Genomic DNA, 15,850 nt, shown 5'->3' on the forward strand with positions numbered 1-15,850 from the left:
ATCAAAGGAAGCATGCGTTTGGACAGGCAGAGGCACTTGCCATGTTTCATGCTGTCTTAGCGAGAGTATATAGACGCAGTCTACAAAAGCAAAAATACTACAGCTAATAGATATTTTTTACTTCGTTTCGACTTGTTACATCCCCATGAAAACAGTCGTTCTAGCTAGCTATAAGACAAACATATATTTAGGCAATATCATTTTTGAAAAATATTTTATTTGATATTGATCCCGGTACAAGGAAATAAAAGAACATGGATTTATCTTACAGGACATGGGAATGAGAGTGTAAAAGTGTGTTTTCTTGATCCACTCTCTTCTCGGACAAGGACATGCAAGTGAACACAGAAGGTGGTTTACAGAAAAGAAAAGCAGATGTACTGTACTGTAGAAATGCCATTGGACCAGAGTGTCACCTCACCCCATACTGTACAGAAAGACTTCACCCAACAACTTTCTCTTTTTGTCATCATTTTTAATCTTTTATAGCAAAAAGGCAACACACAGATAGGCTACAAAGAATCAACAATATTGAGAAAATGAACAAAAGAGAGGGAAAGATAAAGTACTCTCATCCTTCCAAAAAGACATTTTCTCTTATCTTGACAAGCAAATTGTGAGCGTTTTTGCCCCTTGTGTTCGATAAAGTTTGAAGTTGCTTTAGTTTTGACATGAGAGGAGCAGTGCGGTGAACATGCAGGACGAAGAGTGACTCGCACGACTACTGACCCGGCATCTCACTGTGAGCACAGTGCGCCGATCACCTCGCTGCTCGGCTCTGACAGCAAACTTTACAAGGAACGAAAAACACATATTATATTCCACCAATCTTTATGCATATTTCACAATATACTTTTATTATCATTTTTAATAAATACAAAACGACACTGTGATTCAAAAGAAGACAATGAGTATTAAAGAGACACTAAAACGCATTAGACATTAGAAATATCAATCTTAATTTGGTATGTTCTTTTACTGACATCTTGTCTTAAGGTGGATGAACCAGCACATTATACTCAGAATCAAAATCCACAGCAGAAAAAGAAAAGAGGGGACAACATAATCGGACATGAGAGAGGGATATTCTTGTCAATGGAATGGCATAATCAAGTGGAGATGCGTATGGATATATACACATATATACACACACATAAACACCACCAGAATGTAAAATAACCTGAGATACTCTTTGCACCTCATTTCCAGAACACTGGCCACTGGGTGGATGATATAAAATGACGATGGCATGACGACAACAGTACAACAGCATCTGACGGCCTTTAGTTTCCACCTCCATTTTATCAACATTAGCAGTACAAAAAGACAAAACAAACAGTCAGTTAACCACAAAAATCCTGAACAAGAATATTGAAAACATTGTTGTAAGCAGCGTTTTGGAGTTCATAAAAGGCATACAAAGAAACAAGCTTTTCATTTAAAAAAAAGAAGAACGACAACCAATAAAAACTGTCTGGAAAAATTGAGATTCAGAGGCTGAGAAGTCAGAAACGGCAGATGATAAGTGTGTTTTGTGGCGGTCGGGCAGAAAGAAAGTGCTCTGCTCCGCACTGTGGCTGTAGACATGGAGGCAGGGAGGCCTGCTCCTTTATATACAAGGCTTTTCTCCATTGTCACCTTTTGGGATCAAACAGTGACTCTAAGCTACATTGTAAATCGTACACACCATTTCTTCTCAAGAGTTATTGACACCAACCTTTACAGCAACGACTACTTTCATAGGTTACCTCATTTTAACAGCACACGCTGGGCCGAACAGGTAAATGTGTTGTTTTCTCGGATGATACTGTACCACAGATACTATGACAAACATAAAACAGTAAGTGCTTTAAAAAGCAAACAATATTAAAATGTTGGAACATAAAATTCAAAACATAAAAGATGTAAACAAATTATACTCCACTGATATTTTAGGCAGGTGTGGGAGTATCATTGCTACTCATCCCAATAAAATACTCCTTTGTGATGTCTGCTTACCTATAAAGGCGACAGAAGAGTTATGAATCTGCCTCTGTAAGTGCTATGAAGTACAGCATGAGGACAGATTTCACTGATTCTTCCTCCCTTCAGGCTGCTTTCTGGTTTGTGTGCTGTTGTACTGATCGAGGAGCGTAAACTCAGTGTAATCAAATGAATTAAGCAGTAAATCCGTGAAACCCAAACTTGAAATACTTGGAGACCCTTGTATAAAAGATTAAAAATAAACTCCCGCAGTCTGTTTCTGAAGACAGGGAAGTGCCTGGAGTCGACCACCAATCGTTTCTTAAGTCAAACTATTGTTTTAGGAGAGTTAATTAAAAAAGAAATAATCTACCCAGTCACCTCCAGTAATACAGTATCCTCTGTGTACAATTCTCCCAGCCTCGTATCTGCCTTTCAGACCCTCAGGGAACCTTGTCTGTTTGCCACCCAATTAGTCTCAACTATGGGAATGGGTGCCTTTTTTTTTTGTTGCTGTCTGTGAGCAAAGCCGTAATCTTTAATATCTCTCTGTACATTAGTATATAATTTTCTTCTCTTTACTTTACAGTACAGAAACTCCTCTTCACATATTATTCCGGTTCTTCATGTCAGCAGGAGCTATGTTTTTGTGCTTATCACCAAAAATTGCAGTGCAAAAACAATAATAATAATAATAATAACAATGATAATAATTAATGCTAAGTATTAACACACAATGGATTATAAAACAATTATTTTATGGCACAATAGCCACTCAATTCACATATAATACAAATAACCAGATAAAACCAACTGTTCCTGTATATGGAAATAAAAAGCTCAAACTGAATTAGGCTTGCATAGCAATGCAACAGCAAGTTAAAGGATATATTTACAGGAAACAAAAGTCCCTTTGTATTCCCAAGGGCATTTACCAGAAAATGTGTTCTTGTATACATGTTTTCTTTTTTTTTTTTGTTTACTTGCCTTTTTCTAACAAAAAGAAAATTACAGTAAGGTAGGAGGTGGAAAATATTTTCTTGAGGACAAAAAACATAGTGAGATGTACAGTATGTCTGTGTCTATACATCACATTTACAGTTCTGTGACACTGCGTTTCTCTGTAGTGCTCTCTACTGCAATCCTTCCCTTTGAGAACACACAGATCAGGACAAAGTTCATTGCCCCCACAAAGAGGGCCTCATTCTTTCGAGGAAAGCCCAGGGTTTCCAGTTCACATCCCAGGCAGATCATTCTGTGGTAGAGAAGGGAAATGAAAGGTTTGTTTAGAAAATGGAAAAACACATTTTGCGTAATTGCTTAGCTTAGCGTGAATCAGAATCAACTCTATTGGGGAAGTTTGCAGACGCATCCAAGGAATTTACCAGCAGTTCAAATGAACTGATTGTATACTGAACAACAGTGCAGGGGGCATATTTACAGGACAGACATACAACTAGACAATCCTCTATCAAGCTGAACAAATATTAGCTCAAGACTAAATGACTGGAAAACAGCGAGCCTAAATCTGTCTGAGCATATACGGCTATCAACACCTCTGACCCTCACTAAACGTAGCAGAAACCAGTTCCAGTTGAATCGCCTTCACTACTCAGCGAACAACAGCCAGTTGGAGTGACCTCCCAGAGTCCAGTTGTCCCAGTGGAGTTGTGCCTTATATTGTCAGACACTGCCGTAAAATGCGTAGGTACTCACATAACTCTCCCGAGTACTGTCCCTGTCCATTGGTCCCCAGGAATTCAGCGTGCTCTGTGGCGGTCCACTGCTGTGGCTGTCGTGGACCCTCGGCCTTGCGTGGCCCTGTCGAGCCCTTGGAGGAGGCTGTTCCAGAGGAGCTGTGGCCACCAGGGGAGGGAAAGGATGGCTTGTTATATGGCAGACACCCGTCCTCTGAAAACATAGGGATACTAAATGTTTGAAAAGTAGACACAATTGATGACTTTTGTTGTTGCAGTGAAACACATCCAACATCTGATGTATGGAGACAAAGAGCACTTTGGACCCTTCGCTGCCCCACCCTCCGGACATCTGCAGAGTGGTGGTGCCAACAGGCGATGCCAGGGCGTGCCGCGGAGAAGACTAAGCCTCACACATGGCCTCGCATCTACCCGTCTTACAACAGGGTAAATACAATAAGAGAAGGAGCGCTGGCTGCTGCGGCACGCCCTGCTGCGGGGCAGCATAACGTTGACCCTCAGCAGTCTCCGTCGTTGCGTGAAATCTCATCAAACTGCTCCCCACTGCTCCGCTAATGACTGTAATAGAGTCTGCCCCGACCTCAGCGGATTCTACTGTGAATCAGTCAGCACTATGACACATATGGGAATTCACCTATGGTGTTTTTTGTAAAGATGCTGATTGTGGGACAAAGACAGGTGCCACAGTCTCAGATTTACTGTCTGAGAGAGGCCTGGCACAAAGAGGTGCAGGGCACACAGCATGGAGCGCTCTAATGGTCATGAATAGCATCCACGCACGCACGCACACGCACTCGAACACATGACCACGGACACACACAGATGGGGTGTAGAGTGGCTGCTGTTTGTGTGAGGAACAGAAAGCCGAAGCGATTAGAGAGCATTTCAGTTGCCGGGGCCTCCTGCCTTACTTGGAGCGGAGCAGGATGATATTGGCAACAGTTACAGGGGCATTGGGGAGGCTGAGGGTGGGTGGGAGGAGGGGGGGGGGGGCATTCTGGAAACCCGAGCAAGTGGCAGACAACGCAATCTGTTCATGGGAGCCCAGTCTCATCGCAGCATGCAAGCTGCACTTCAACACAGGAACTGAGAGAAAAATCCCTCACTGTCAAGCCACAGCAGCAAAACTCTTGTGTCCTTGTGGTTTTTTTGCTTCAGTGCAACGAGAAGAGCTTCAGTTGGGAACAGCAACACGTGCACTTGTTTAGAACTTGAGGCCGAGATGTTTTATTTCCTTAGCAATGAATGGATTCTGGTCTGGAACTGGTATATATTAAATATCATTTTGTTAAGCCTTTATTTTTAGAAATAAATATGGTGGGAGCTTAGGTAAAGCCGAGATTGCACGATCATAAAATATGTGATCGGCCTCAATTAACTTGTGACCATGGTAGCAGCGTGGCTCTAGTAATAGTCTGTCCATTTAGCGTTCGCTGCAGATTACATTGTAATGAATTTGAATACGTTCGGTCATCCTCCACCACGAGCATGTCAAAATTTCCAGCTTTTCAATACTTTGGTTCACGAAAAAATAACCGTACTTCAAAAACACAATGACCGAACTCGTGTCAGCCTCAAAGGACTTTCTGCATCATGGTAAAATAGTGCGGAGCATGCCAGAACTCACATGATGGCATATTGCGAGCATTTTAGATATCACGCTAACATTAGCTCTTCATGAGCATGAGGTGTGTCATAACTTAACAGTGCTAATGGCTGAAGACTTCAGTCTTGTTTCAACTGTACCTGTTTTGTGTCCACTGCGCCCGTCGTCAGCTCGGTCCATGGAGCCCAGTCTGTCCTGAACCTGGCGATGATGTTCCAGAGAAGTGCGTGTATGTCTGTCAATGGAGCTCTTGATGTCATCCGGACCGGACGGGGGCCCTGACAAAGGCGGGCGCTCCAGAGAGGAAGCCTTCTTATCTGTGGGGGGTGCCATGCTGCTCACACTGCGGGCCCCCTGGATACGGCCCTGGCCCTGAGAGGGGGGAGGCTCAGGGGGTGGAGGTAGGTCTGTGCCAAAGGGGAAACACACAAAATGAATTCCCATCCAATATCATATTACTATAACACCCTCTAGTTTTTAAAACAATAACAGATGTTTTAGAGCACCTTCTGGATAAACTATTTAAATTGTGTAATCAGTCGCTGCCTCACCGTCTGCACCAGGATCTCTCCGGTGGGGTGCTGTGCCCTGGCTTCGGGGTTTGCGCGTGGGCCTGGTGGCCCTCTGGTGGCCCAAGCTGTGTGTGCCGACTGTGCTGCCATCTGTTGAGAATGGACTGCTGGGCCGGGGCCTGTGGGACAAGCCTTTACCTGCAGGAGGGATACAGCACCACAAGCCAGCTGGTTAATAAAGACGAAAGCCAACACCTCGACAGTAGAGCTGAGGCTGTCTTCGAAGGAAGGTAGAGGTTATGATTCTAGATTTAAAAACCTATTAGAAAACAAAAGTACAGGTTTTCATTAGTGGAGAAAGAACTTTGGTGAAGCTTGCAAAAGGTTGTCAGTATGACGTGTCACTCAGTTATTGCTCATTTAACCCAAGAAAGCCAGCGAGAAAAACCAAATGAGTCACAGAGGAACTGCGTTTAAGTTGAGGATAGGGAGATATCTGCAGGCGAGTCACGTACAACAGGTGCCATGCACAACCTGGGCACAGCGTCCCCAAGCAGGAGAGAGGAAATTCAACCACCATTAAGCCACCATCACAGGGAAAAACCACAGCCAATAGACGGGAGAAGGAAAAGTCGGCGCAGAAGAGAGCAAATCGTCTGCCACTGGTAGAAGTTCCAGTTGGGCAGTGTGTAGCTGGTCTCCACACACCAACCTCTCTTGCTGAGGCTGGTGCCCTCCAGGTGATAGCCTGCCTTGTCTGCAGCGGCCACCAGGGCCTGGGCAAAGCTGCAGTGGGTATAGATGGAGCCATCCGACGAACTGCCCAAACTGGACCTATGGCTGGAGAAATTACGGTCATCTTCCGAGGCTGAGCCCCACCCATTCACCATGGACCCTATGGAACACCACAGGTTTCAGAAAATATGTGTGTGTGTGTGTGTGTTTCAAACCCCCAAATCCAACGTATCACGTTCATACTTTTCAGCTCAGCCGCCATAACCTTTATGAACATATGATCTGGCGTTTTGAACACTTGTGCTGTGATTCCGCATTAGGATGGATGAACCCATTCCAGTGATCTTATAATGTGGAGGTAATATTAACCTCCTATGCTTAAATGATTCCGTATTTGCTGCAGGGTATTTCTGCTCATTCTGTTCTGACCTGTCCTCTTTCATCTACAAACACATGTAGAACACAAATTGCATGCACACACACGCACACACACAAAATGTACACACAACACACACCAGAATGTACGCAGTGGAACAGCAGGACAGGCATCAACTCATTTTGCTCTTCTTTTGATGAAGAACAATGAGTGCACCTGTGCAGTGCAGACAATAATACTGCCTCAGGTGACACAGATGAAGCATCCTGCAAACCAATGCATTGAATCAAACACCTGCTGGTTTGCACATCCAGATTGCTTCATTCCTATTTTAAAATACACAGCCACCACCGTGTGCATTTTCTCGAAAAGCAAGGTTTAAGAGAAAATGAAGGTATTTCACTTACAGCTACTGTGTTTTATAACACCTCTATTAATCGGTGTTACTTTGAAGATGATAAAAAGATGGGATATAAAATGAATACCCTACTGAACAAACACATTGAGTGTTTGACAAGATTGATCAAGACTTTTAGCTTATACATCTATGCTACTTTAAGTATGTATTCATGCTTTGATGTAAAAAGAAAGGCCAGCACTTTGAATATAAAAATATCAGCCTGCCAATAAAAAATATGTTACTTTGGCAAGCAAAAACACAGAACAGTAGGTTAATGTGACAGCTTTCAGTGGGACTGGTTTGGCAGACTTTGCTCAGGCACAAACCCAAATGCTCTGCTCCCACACTTTATCTCTTCCTCACATAGAACACAAGAGGGATGTGATGGAGCAGACTGATGTAACACCGAACTGGGGATGTGTGTGGCTAAAGGTTGTAGAGAGAGCGACAGGGATAAAAAGTTAGCAGCAGGATTTATTAAAAGGTCAATGTGATACAAAAGAGACATTAATCTGGCACAGTTTGTTTATATATATATATATATATATATATATATATATATATATATATATATATATATATATATATACGCTAAACTGTCTCATACAGGTGGTTACTCAGTCTCTGCATATGATTTTAGAAAATTGCACCTTCAACAGCTGAAGTTGCAACAGTTGTCACTACTATTGCATTGCAATGAAATAAATGCTCCCAGATTAATGGTAACTTCTATAAAATGGAAGCTTGCATAAGGTAGAGAAGGCCTTACACAACCCCATCTTTACAACGCTAACTGAAATCCTAACTACTTCGAGCCCTCCATCTTGCCTTTCTATTTTCTTTGAAATTCTATTCTAAGGGTCTTTTTTTTCTTAGAAAAAAAGACAGCAATCCCACTGGGTTCAATCCTCCCACAAAGAATAGAGCCGATATTGAAGTACAGGCAGAGCCAGCCAATTCACTGAAGCTTCCAACTCCTCCGGCTCAGCGAAGGAACACTGCCTCAGCAAATCACATCACAGAATGACTTTCCAGTTGCACTAACCGACACTTTCTACTGCCGCACCTCCGGGCCAGTCCTATTCTCAGAAACAGCGGTCCAATCAAACTATGCTCATTGTCACATAATTTGATGAAGAAAAAAAAAAAATCAATCAAGTTTTTCTTTTTTGCTCCAGAGATTTTTTTTCTGTAGCTCTAGACAAAGGTTTGGCTCCGTCATTTGATCTTGTCTTGAACCAGAGCAATGGACCAAGCCGAGCACTCTAAAAACCACTGGCTGCCACCTCTCACGCTGCAAGCACTGCTAGAGAAAGGCAAGTAAATGGGAGAAGGTTTGAGCGGGGGCAGTAAAACCCAGTAAAACTCCTGCCAATAAACCTGATTTATACTGACGGGAACCCTAATCTGCATGTCGTTAAGCAGGAAAACCATTCCCCCTGACGAGCAGGCATCTCTACCTGCCGTAAGGAGATGTGACCCTGCTCCTCGCAAACCTGGCAAAGCTTTATGGGAGGGTAATCGTCCAGAACAGTAGGCGTAACAGACTCGTCGCGACCACCACATCTAGGCTTTACGCAACCTTTAACACCTACACACAAAGCGAGGTAATACCTGCGTGTCCACTTCATCTCTGAGGCTCAAGCAATATCCACCACAACATCAGGGTTTACATGTACCCGTTCAAAAGAAATAATGTTTTATTATCACAAAGAATAGAATAACACATTGAGAAAGCCTGTGCAGACAATCTGCTGGAGACAAATTGCCCCAAAGGAGAAGACTGGCTTTTTTTTCTGGGGCATTTGTGAAAATGTGTGATTTACTGGCCTTTGGTATTAACATTATGGAAACAGACCTATTTCCATGCTATTAAAAACAATGAGAAATCTATCAAGCAGCGCTCGACAGGACTCTCACTCCTCCCCTCCCCTATTTGTATAGCCTCAAAATGGTGGCCACTATAAATCTCAGCAGTTTCCCCTATCCGCCTGCTAACCCCGGAGCTGGAACCGTGTCTGTGTTGTAAAACGATCGGGTGCGAGGCAGACTTGCAGAGAGATAAGAAGAAATAGTGCTGTCTTCAGAGGAATACAGTGGAAGAGAGATGCAGTAGATTAGGGCCCAGTTGCTGCTTTATATTCCTCTAAATACATCAGCAAGTAGCATGTGTCAGCGTAACCAAAACCACTGTTCCATCACACCATGGAAAACTACTCTTTATTGCTGCCACTGACAAGGCAGACCAACCAGCAGTGCTGTCAACCCTCTTATTCTCATGCCTTCTCCCTCTCAACTGGCTCAGCTCTCCTGAAAGATACACAATAGTTACTGCTTCCTCCCCATTTCTTTCTACCCATGAATTTCCCCATATGTATCACATTTTTTAGTATTCACTGTTTTCATTTGGAGGCCTGATACACACAAAGTTCCACAACACCTGATTTTTTGTATCCCAACTTGTCCTTGTAGCGCATGATAGTCAAAGGCCACTGATGTTCCAGTAATATCCCCCCCAAGTTTTACCCTCTGGTTTACAGATGGATAGCGTTGCCTGGTCAGTAAGACAGCAGCAGTCCACTAGCAGCTCTGCTGCTGCAAAGTCACGCCCTTCACATGTCCTCCTGACAGACGGCTGTAAAAGTTTTCAGGGAGTAGTAAAAAAGGAAATGGTGTCTCTAGTCTGCAACGGAATAGGCCGCACGTGAAATTTATTTCAAATCTCCTCGGGAAGATATGGGTGACGCTGGCTCCGGTGCCGTCGTGTGCGTGGTAAATCACAGTCACTCCCCCGCTCACCTCGCCTCTCTCTCCTCTTGATTTCCCTCTCACTATCCTGTTTAAAATTCATGGACTTTCTTATCTCTTTTTTTTGGGGGAAATGATAATTAGAATTCCCCAGAGTCTGCCAAAAGTGCTTAAAAAACTTGATCGAGGGACACTCAGTAAGCATGTTCACATAAAGATGATCGCATAGCGGACTGATGGAGAAGATGTCAGGAACAACAATCCTTTTACTGTGAGACCAGATGGAGCAACAGTGAGAATTCAATGTTTTCCCATTCAAAGTAATTAGATTGTAGTTATTTGGGTTTTAACACAAAATGCTTATTTATTTCAGGGTTCATACGCATTTCAACCAATGGATTTTCCTGACTTTCAACCAATTTTTCACGACTTTTAACCAAATTTCCATGAGCAAACATATAAACAGAAAAATGTGATAAAATGTAGTATTTACACTAACAATGAGGATTCCAAGGCATACAGTAAACCTCAAATGGCACAAATGAATCAGAGACAATAGTTTGATTAAAAGAATAAACATTTATATAGAAGCTTGTATGTATGCCTGCTTATTTTTTGAGCCTCTTTCTTTAAAAAACATTAATTTTTTCAAACTCAGCGTAAATGAACGACATGAACACATGAATATAACACATCTCCATGACTTTTCCAGGTTTTCAATGACCGTATGAACCCTTCTATTTATATAAATGTATACTTAAAAACATTACATTACAATATGGTTAACAAATATGGACATCAACAAAGAAGTGGCGCAGAAGCCCGAGTTCAGAATCAACCTCACCTGTTAAAGAGCTGTCCAGGTTGTCCATGCTAGACCCTGGTGTGTGCTCAATGCCGCGGGGATGCCTGGCTCCATAGCCTTCATCCTCCTCCTCTTCCTCTTCCTCCTCATCCTCATCAGGCAGGTCGGTCTCCAGGTCAGAAACCATTGTGCTCGACACGTAGCCCACTGGAGGAGCTGGGGCCTGGGGAGGAAGTGAGCCTACCTGCATGTGCCTGGGAAGAGAAAGAGACAGCAGATTACTCTACTGGAATCCACAAACAACACCTATTAAGGAACGTGGAGGAATGATGAATGTAACGAGAATAAAGGGACAATTCAGTAGTTTCTATGCCACGGGAAGGCAGAAAAATGGGCGAGCTAATTTTAGAGACCTCTTTCATACGTGAAGCGACGAACACTTTTGGACGATTCCACTAATTCTACAGTGCAGCTTGCATGCTAACACAATGACCCGCTAATTGCTGCTGCGGATGGTACAAAGGCATGCTCTCCAAGCCCGTCGACACATGGCTGTCACCTCAGTGGCAACCCGCTCTGCTGACAGGCGCATTTGTTTGAGGAGTGCAATGTCTTTGACGCGGTTTGCAGTGGGAATTGGTTGTAATTACTGGCCCTCTGGTGTTGTCAGAGATGCTCTCTAACCAACATAGTCATTACTGGGTAACATGACATCTCCTTCCTGACAAGGCTTCCTTGTCACCCCCACACCCCTTACTCCGCAATTATGAATGAATGCCAGTCTCTCTGCGTTGCCGACAGAATGAGGCATATCCTTCATCCGACTTACACGAGCACAGCAACAATGGAATGTGCTGCATGGGCGGGGGGGCGAAGTAAACAACCGTGGGGGATAAAAATGGTGTCTCTTAGAGTGAACAAAATACAGTAGTCGCCTAAGTGGTAGCATGGGCCTATTAAAATGAAATGATTAATGGGTTTATCTCCACTGCACACACTGTTGACATGAGGAATACTGCAGGACCAAAATAAATCCTGACTGCAACACATGCAGAACAGAATGTAAAGCAAGACATGACACGATGAGGAATGAGAACAATGCATATATTAGCATCTATAGCAATTTATCTTTTTCTGTGGATGTATAATGTAGAAAGTTGTGGCTACGATGAGACATTTACCATGTTTGTTTCGCCATGTCCATTTGGTAAGCTCTGGTCAGCTCATCCAAATGGGCCTGCAGCATGGGCTGCATCTCGTCCCGAGGAGAAGGGGTGAGGGTGGCTGTGGACTGCTGTCCAAAGGACACAGCAGCTGGGGAGGAAGCGACCCCTCGGATGGGCGGGGTGGGAACCCGCTCCTCCTCCTCCTCCAGCTCATCCTCCATGCCCTGGTGAAGATAGGTCTGCACGGGCATGGGCGGGCCCCAACCATCACTCTCATACCTGATGTAAGAAGAAGAAATGTTTATTGAACATATTTTAAAATGGTGTATCCAAATGATTGTAGGACTTTAGCTGCAACTAAAATGTTTGTATTATTTATTGATTCATTTTCAGAATATTTTCTCCATTGTTTTTAGCTACAAAATGCCAGAAAACATTGACATGAAAAAGAAAAGTTAAGAAAGTGAAATCAGAGAATTTTCGCTTAAAAAAAAATACCAAAATGATATTTAAAATATTTGTAGATTTATTTTCTGTTAATTAACCGATTGTTTCAGCTCTACTCTGAACATCTATGTAGAAGAATATAAGTCACCACAACAACACATGATAATGCATCACACATATTAAACACAGCTCATTTATTTAAATGCTACGCTTAATGAGAAAATAAATTGGAAAATACACGTGAAAAGAAACAACTACAGGATTGTGATATTTTTAAGGTTACTAAAATAAGAGGTAGTAGCAGACAAATCACAAATATAAAAATAATTTAAGAGAAATTCTTCTCCACGAAACATAAAGCTTTGTGACCTTGTCCAACATTAGAAAATGATGTGTTGTATGACAGTCCAGAATGGAATTATGGAGGTAGTCAGGCTTCACTTCCTCATAGTTTGTGCTTATACATGCTGAAATAATACTAGCCATAAAGAAAATGTTCATTAAAGAAATTTGTCAGCGCACACTCCATAGGACATAACTGTTTTAATCTGCAGGCATTAAGATCAGGCACAGATTTACAATGCATAGGACCCTTCATTTGCCAGATAGCCTATTAAAGCAGAGGACTCTCCCACTCTGGGAATGGGAGTAAGAGGACAGAGCACCTTCTGGAACAAAGAGAGACACACACAGCATCACCTCAATAAGCCTTTGTTACTTTGCACACAGTGGACTATGTCTGAGCTTCTGTTGGATTCATTAAACTAAACAAAATGTCAAAATGTCAGCTGATTCAAGAATAAAAATAATAATGTAATTAGTGTATTGATAAGCTAAAGAAGAGAACTCAGCAGATTTGTACTTCTACTTCAGACTGGGAGACGGAAAACAATGTGCTGGTGTAAATCCCACACTCTGTCCATCTGTCTCTCACTTTTCACTTATGAAACAATGCAATTATCATTTTCCCCCCACTATGGAATTCAGCAAATAGATTAATCTGAAACCATCTGTGTGTCTACACACCAGAAGCAGCAGGATACCACCCTATTTTTTTTTTTCATCTTCCATTTATTTTTTAGTGATGAAGTCTTCCTTTAGATTGAAAACAGGATCAGCAAATAGTTTGATGTGCAGCCATCTGTATATGAGTTTGTGTGTGAAAGCCTGTGTAAGTGCGTGTGTGTAGCTGGCTGCCGTCGGAGACATTGATCCTTCACTTTTCTCCAGATGTACAGTAGTACAATAATTAGCTGCGGAGAAAACAGAGCTGAACCCTGTTAGTGCACACAGCAATGTGTGGAGCTGCTCGCGTTGGCAAACATTGTCTTTTTTGTTCCAGCCAGCGAGACACAAGATTCTCTGCCACTGAGGTAGTAGAGAGGAAACGTACAAAGACAACAACACGCAGGCTCAAGTGCATGTACAACAGAGGTGGCGACGCTGTGACGTACAGGGAGGAGACGCTGGGTTAGCACACAGCGACGATTTGGGTCTGTTTATTTCACAAATTAAACATTTTAGTATTTTTGGGGGGGATGTTGGCACGGCTTCCACCTGAAAATGTTAGACATTGTCTAGACTGCGGTGATAATTGAGTAAATTGTTTTATTCGGCCATCTTTACAACTCTAACGTATAGATTAAGATGGCCACAAAATATACAAAATTACATCCTATTTAATTTACCAAAATGTACGCTTATATAATACATATATATATACACACACACACACACACACACACACACACACACACACACACACACACACTGTATACCAAAACTGATAAATACAATACAAGCTGTGTAACTGTTAGCTACTTTGTGGAAATAGGAAACCGAAAGTATCAATAGAAATATACCCACTTTAATTGCTCTGGGTGGTATTGCATTGTTTTCCTTTGAAACTGAAGGTTGTGTATATGAAATGAATATTTAGATCTTCTTGAAATGTCTTGAAATAAAAGTAAAAGCTAAATAATATCACAAATCTGAGAAGCTCTCTTGGCATAATATTGCATTCACTTTTGGTTTGTGGTCCTTTTAACTTCACCTCGTCAGTTTCCTGTCTACTCTAAAGTCACGCAGGCTTCAACATCTGATCATGAGGTTAAAAAAATAAATAAATAAATACAATGCAACATCTGTCATGTTTCACTGAACACTGTTCACATCCAAATAATGTATTAATATCTGTTTGAAGCCCTAATGGACGTACCCTCCTCCGTCGTGATGCTCATTGGGATAATGGTCCATCTCAGTGCCAGGGAGAGGGTGAATAGGGGGAGGGGGGAGGGGAACGTGGGCCCAGTTGGATCCATTGGCTTTAGTGGGTTTGGAGCTAGCCTTGGTCTTCTTCTTCTTTCCTCCCTTTCCACCTACACAAGGGAAGATTGCATTCAGAGACACACTCATTGAAAATGTGATCGTAAAAGAAAATCAATTAAAAACTAATAAACGAGTGGGATAGCATTGCAAATTACAGTAGCTGCTCTTGCCGTGTGACAAATGTGTATCTAGATGAAACTCAATTTAGTCCAAACATGCTACTTAGATTACAGATCAATTAGGACTCAGTTTCAACATCGCCCGAGAAAATCGTACACAATTTCAAACACAAGATTTCTATGGGCTCCTGCCTGTCAGCGCGTACATAGAACAGCTCAAGGTTGTAGGATGAAACGCGTGCATGCATTGATTAATTGACTGAAAAGCCTCAAATCTCCATAGAAACAGGAAAGAACGGCAGTAAACGAGGTTGAGGCAGACCTTTGTGCTTCGCCCATTCCTCAGTGTCCCCTTTCACACCAGGCTTTGGGTTTCACAATGAAATATCTCACTTCACAGCATCATCATAATGAATGGCTTGTGTAGTGTCAGTGTGTCCCTAATGGAATTCACTGAGAGTCTATTACTACTTTCATTTCTTTTATTACACCAGAGAGCTGCTAACCCTATCCATTTCCGCTCATATCCCTCCAACACCAAAATCCTCTGTCCCATCCATCTTTATAAATCTGCCAGCCAGGTCAATACTGGGTTTTTACAATTTGGTCACAGTAGAAGAAACCAATTTTTCTTTAAAACACATTTGACTTCAATTCCAAATCTGTTTTTAAGTTGAGGTATATACAGTATGCACATATTTCTGACAACTGAGAGATGCGGCTGGAAAATAAACCCTTACCATGCACATCTAAAATCCAACTCCATTTTGTTTTGAACCAAATAACAAAAAACACATGCAGAATACAACTGCAGAGCTGTCGAAACAATATTGAAGAACAAAAGACTGTACGGTGTTAGCGTCTCTAAATCCATTTGTGGCAGTGCCTTCCGACTAGTGAACACTTAACATCTCAATCCAGGAAATAC

General features: G+C 42.3%; 1 protein-coding gene across 9 annotated transcripts in view; it reads right to left on the minus strand.

Moving 5' to 3' along the window:
- Nucleotides 1–236: 236 nt before the first annotated feature.
- The window catches only part of robo2 (roundabout, axon guidance receptor, homolog 2 (Drosophila)), a 248,847-nt gene continuing 233,233 nt past the window's right edge, over nucleotides 237–15,850 (minus strand). For 8 of the 9 annotated variants that reach the window (XM_068585861.1, XM_068585860.1, XM_068585862.1 and 5 more), the window contains 7 exons: nucleotides 14,694–14,853; nucleotides 12,044–12,307; nucleotides 10,902–11,116; nucleotides 5,838–5,996; nucleotides 5,427–5,693; nucleotides 3,679–3,873; nucleotides 237–3,217 (listed from right to left, as the gene is read on the minus strand). In XM_068585861.1, the coding sequence (XP_068441962.1) occupies nucleotides 3,216–3,217; nucleotides 3,679–3,873; nucleotides 5,427–5,693; nucleotides 5,838–5,996; nucleotides 10,902–11,116; nucleotides 12,044–12,307; nucleotides 14,694–14,853 (1,262 nt within the window). In that variant the 3' untranslated portion in view covers nucleotides 237–3,215. The remainder of the gene's footprint in view (nucleotides 3,218–3,678; nucleotides 3,874–5,426; nucleotides 5,694–5,837; nucleotides 5,997–10,901; nucleotides 11,117–12,043; nucleotides 12,308–14,693; nucleotides 14,854–15,850) is intronic. The other variant, XM_068585857.1, reaches the window with a different exon arrangement.

Source organism: Clinocottus analis, unplaced genomic scaffold (genome assembly GCF_023055335.1).
Source record: "Clinocottus analis isolate CAN_PGR_092001 unplaced genomic scaffold, fCliAna1.0.p SCAF_2, whole genome shotgun sequence".
Taxonomy (NCBI): Eukaryota; Metazoa; Chordata; class Actinopteri; order Perciformes; family Cottidae; genus Clinocottus; species Clinocottus analis.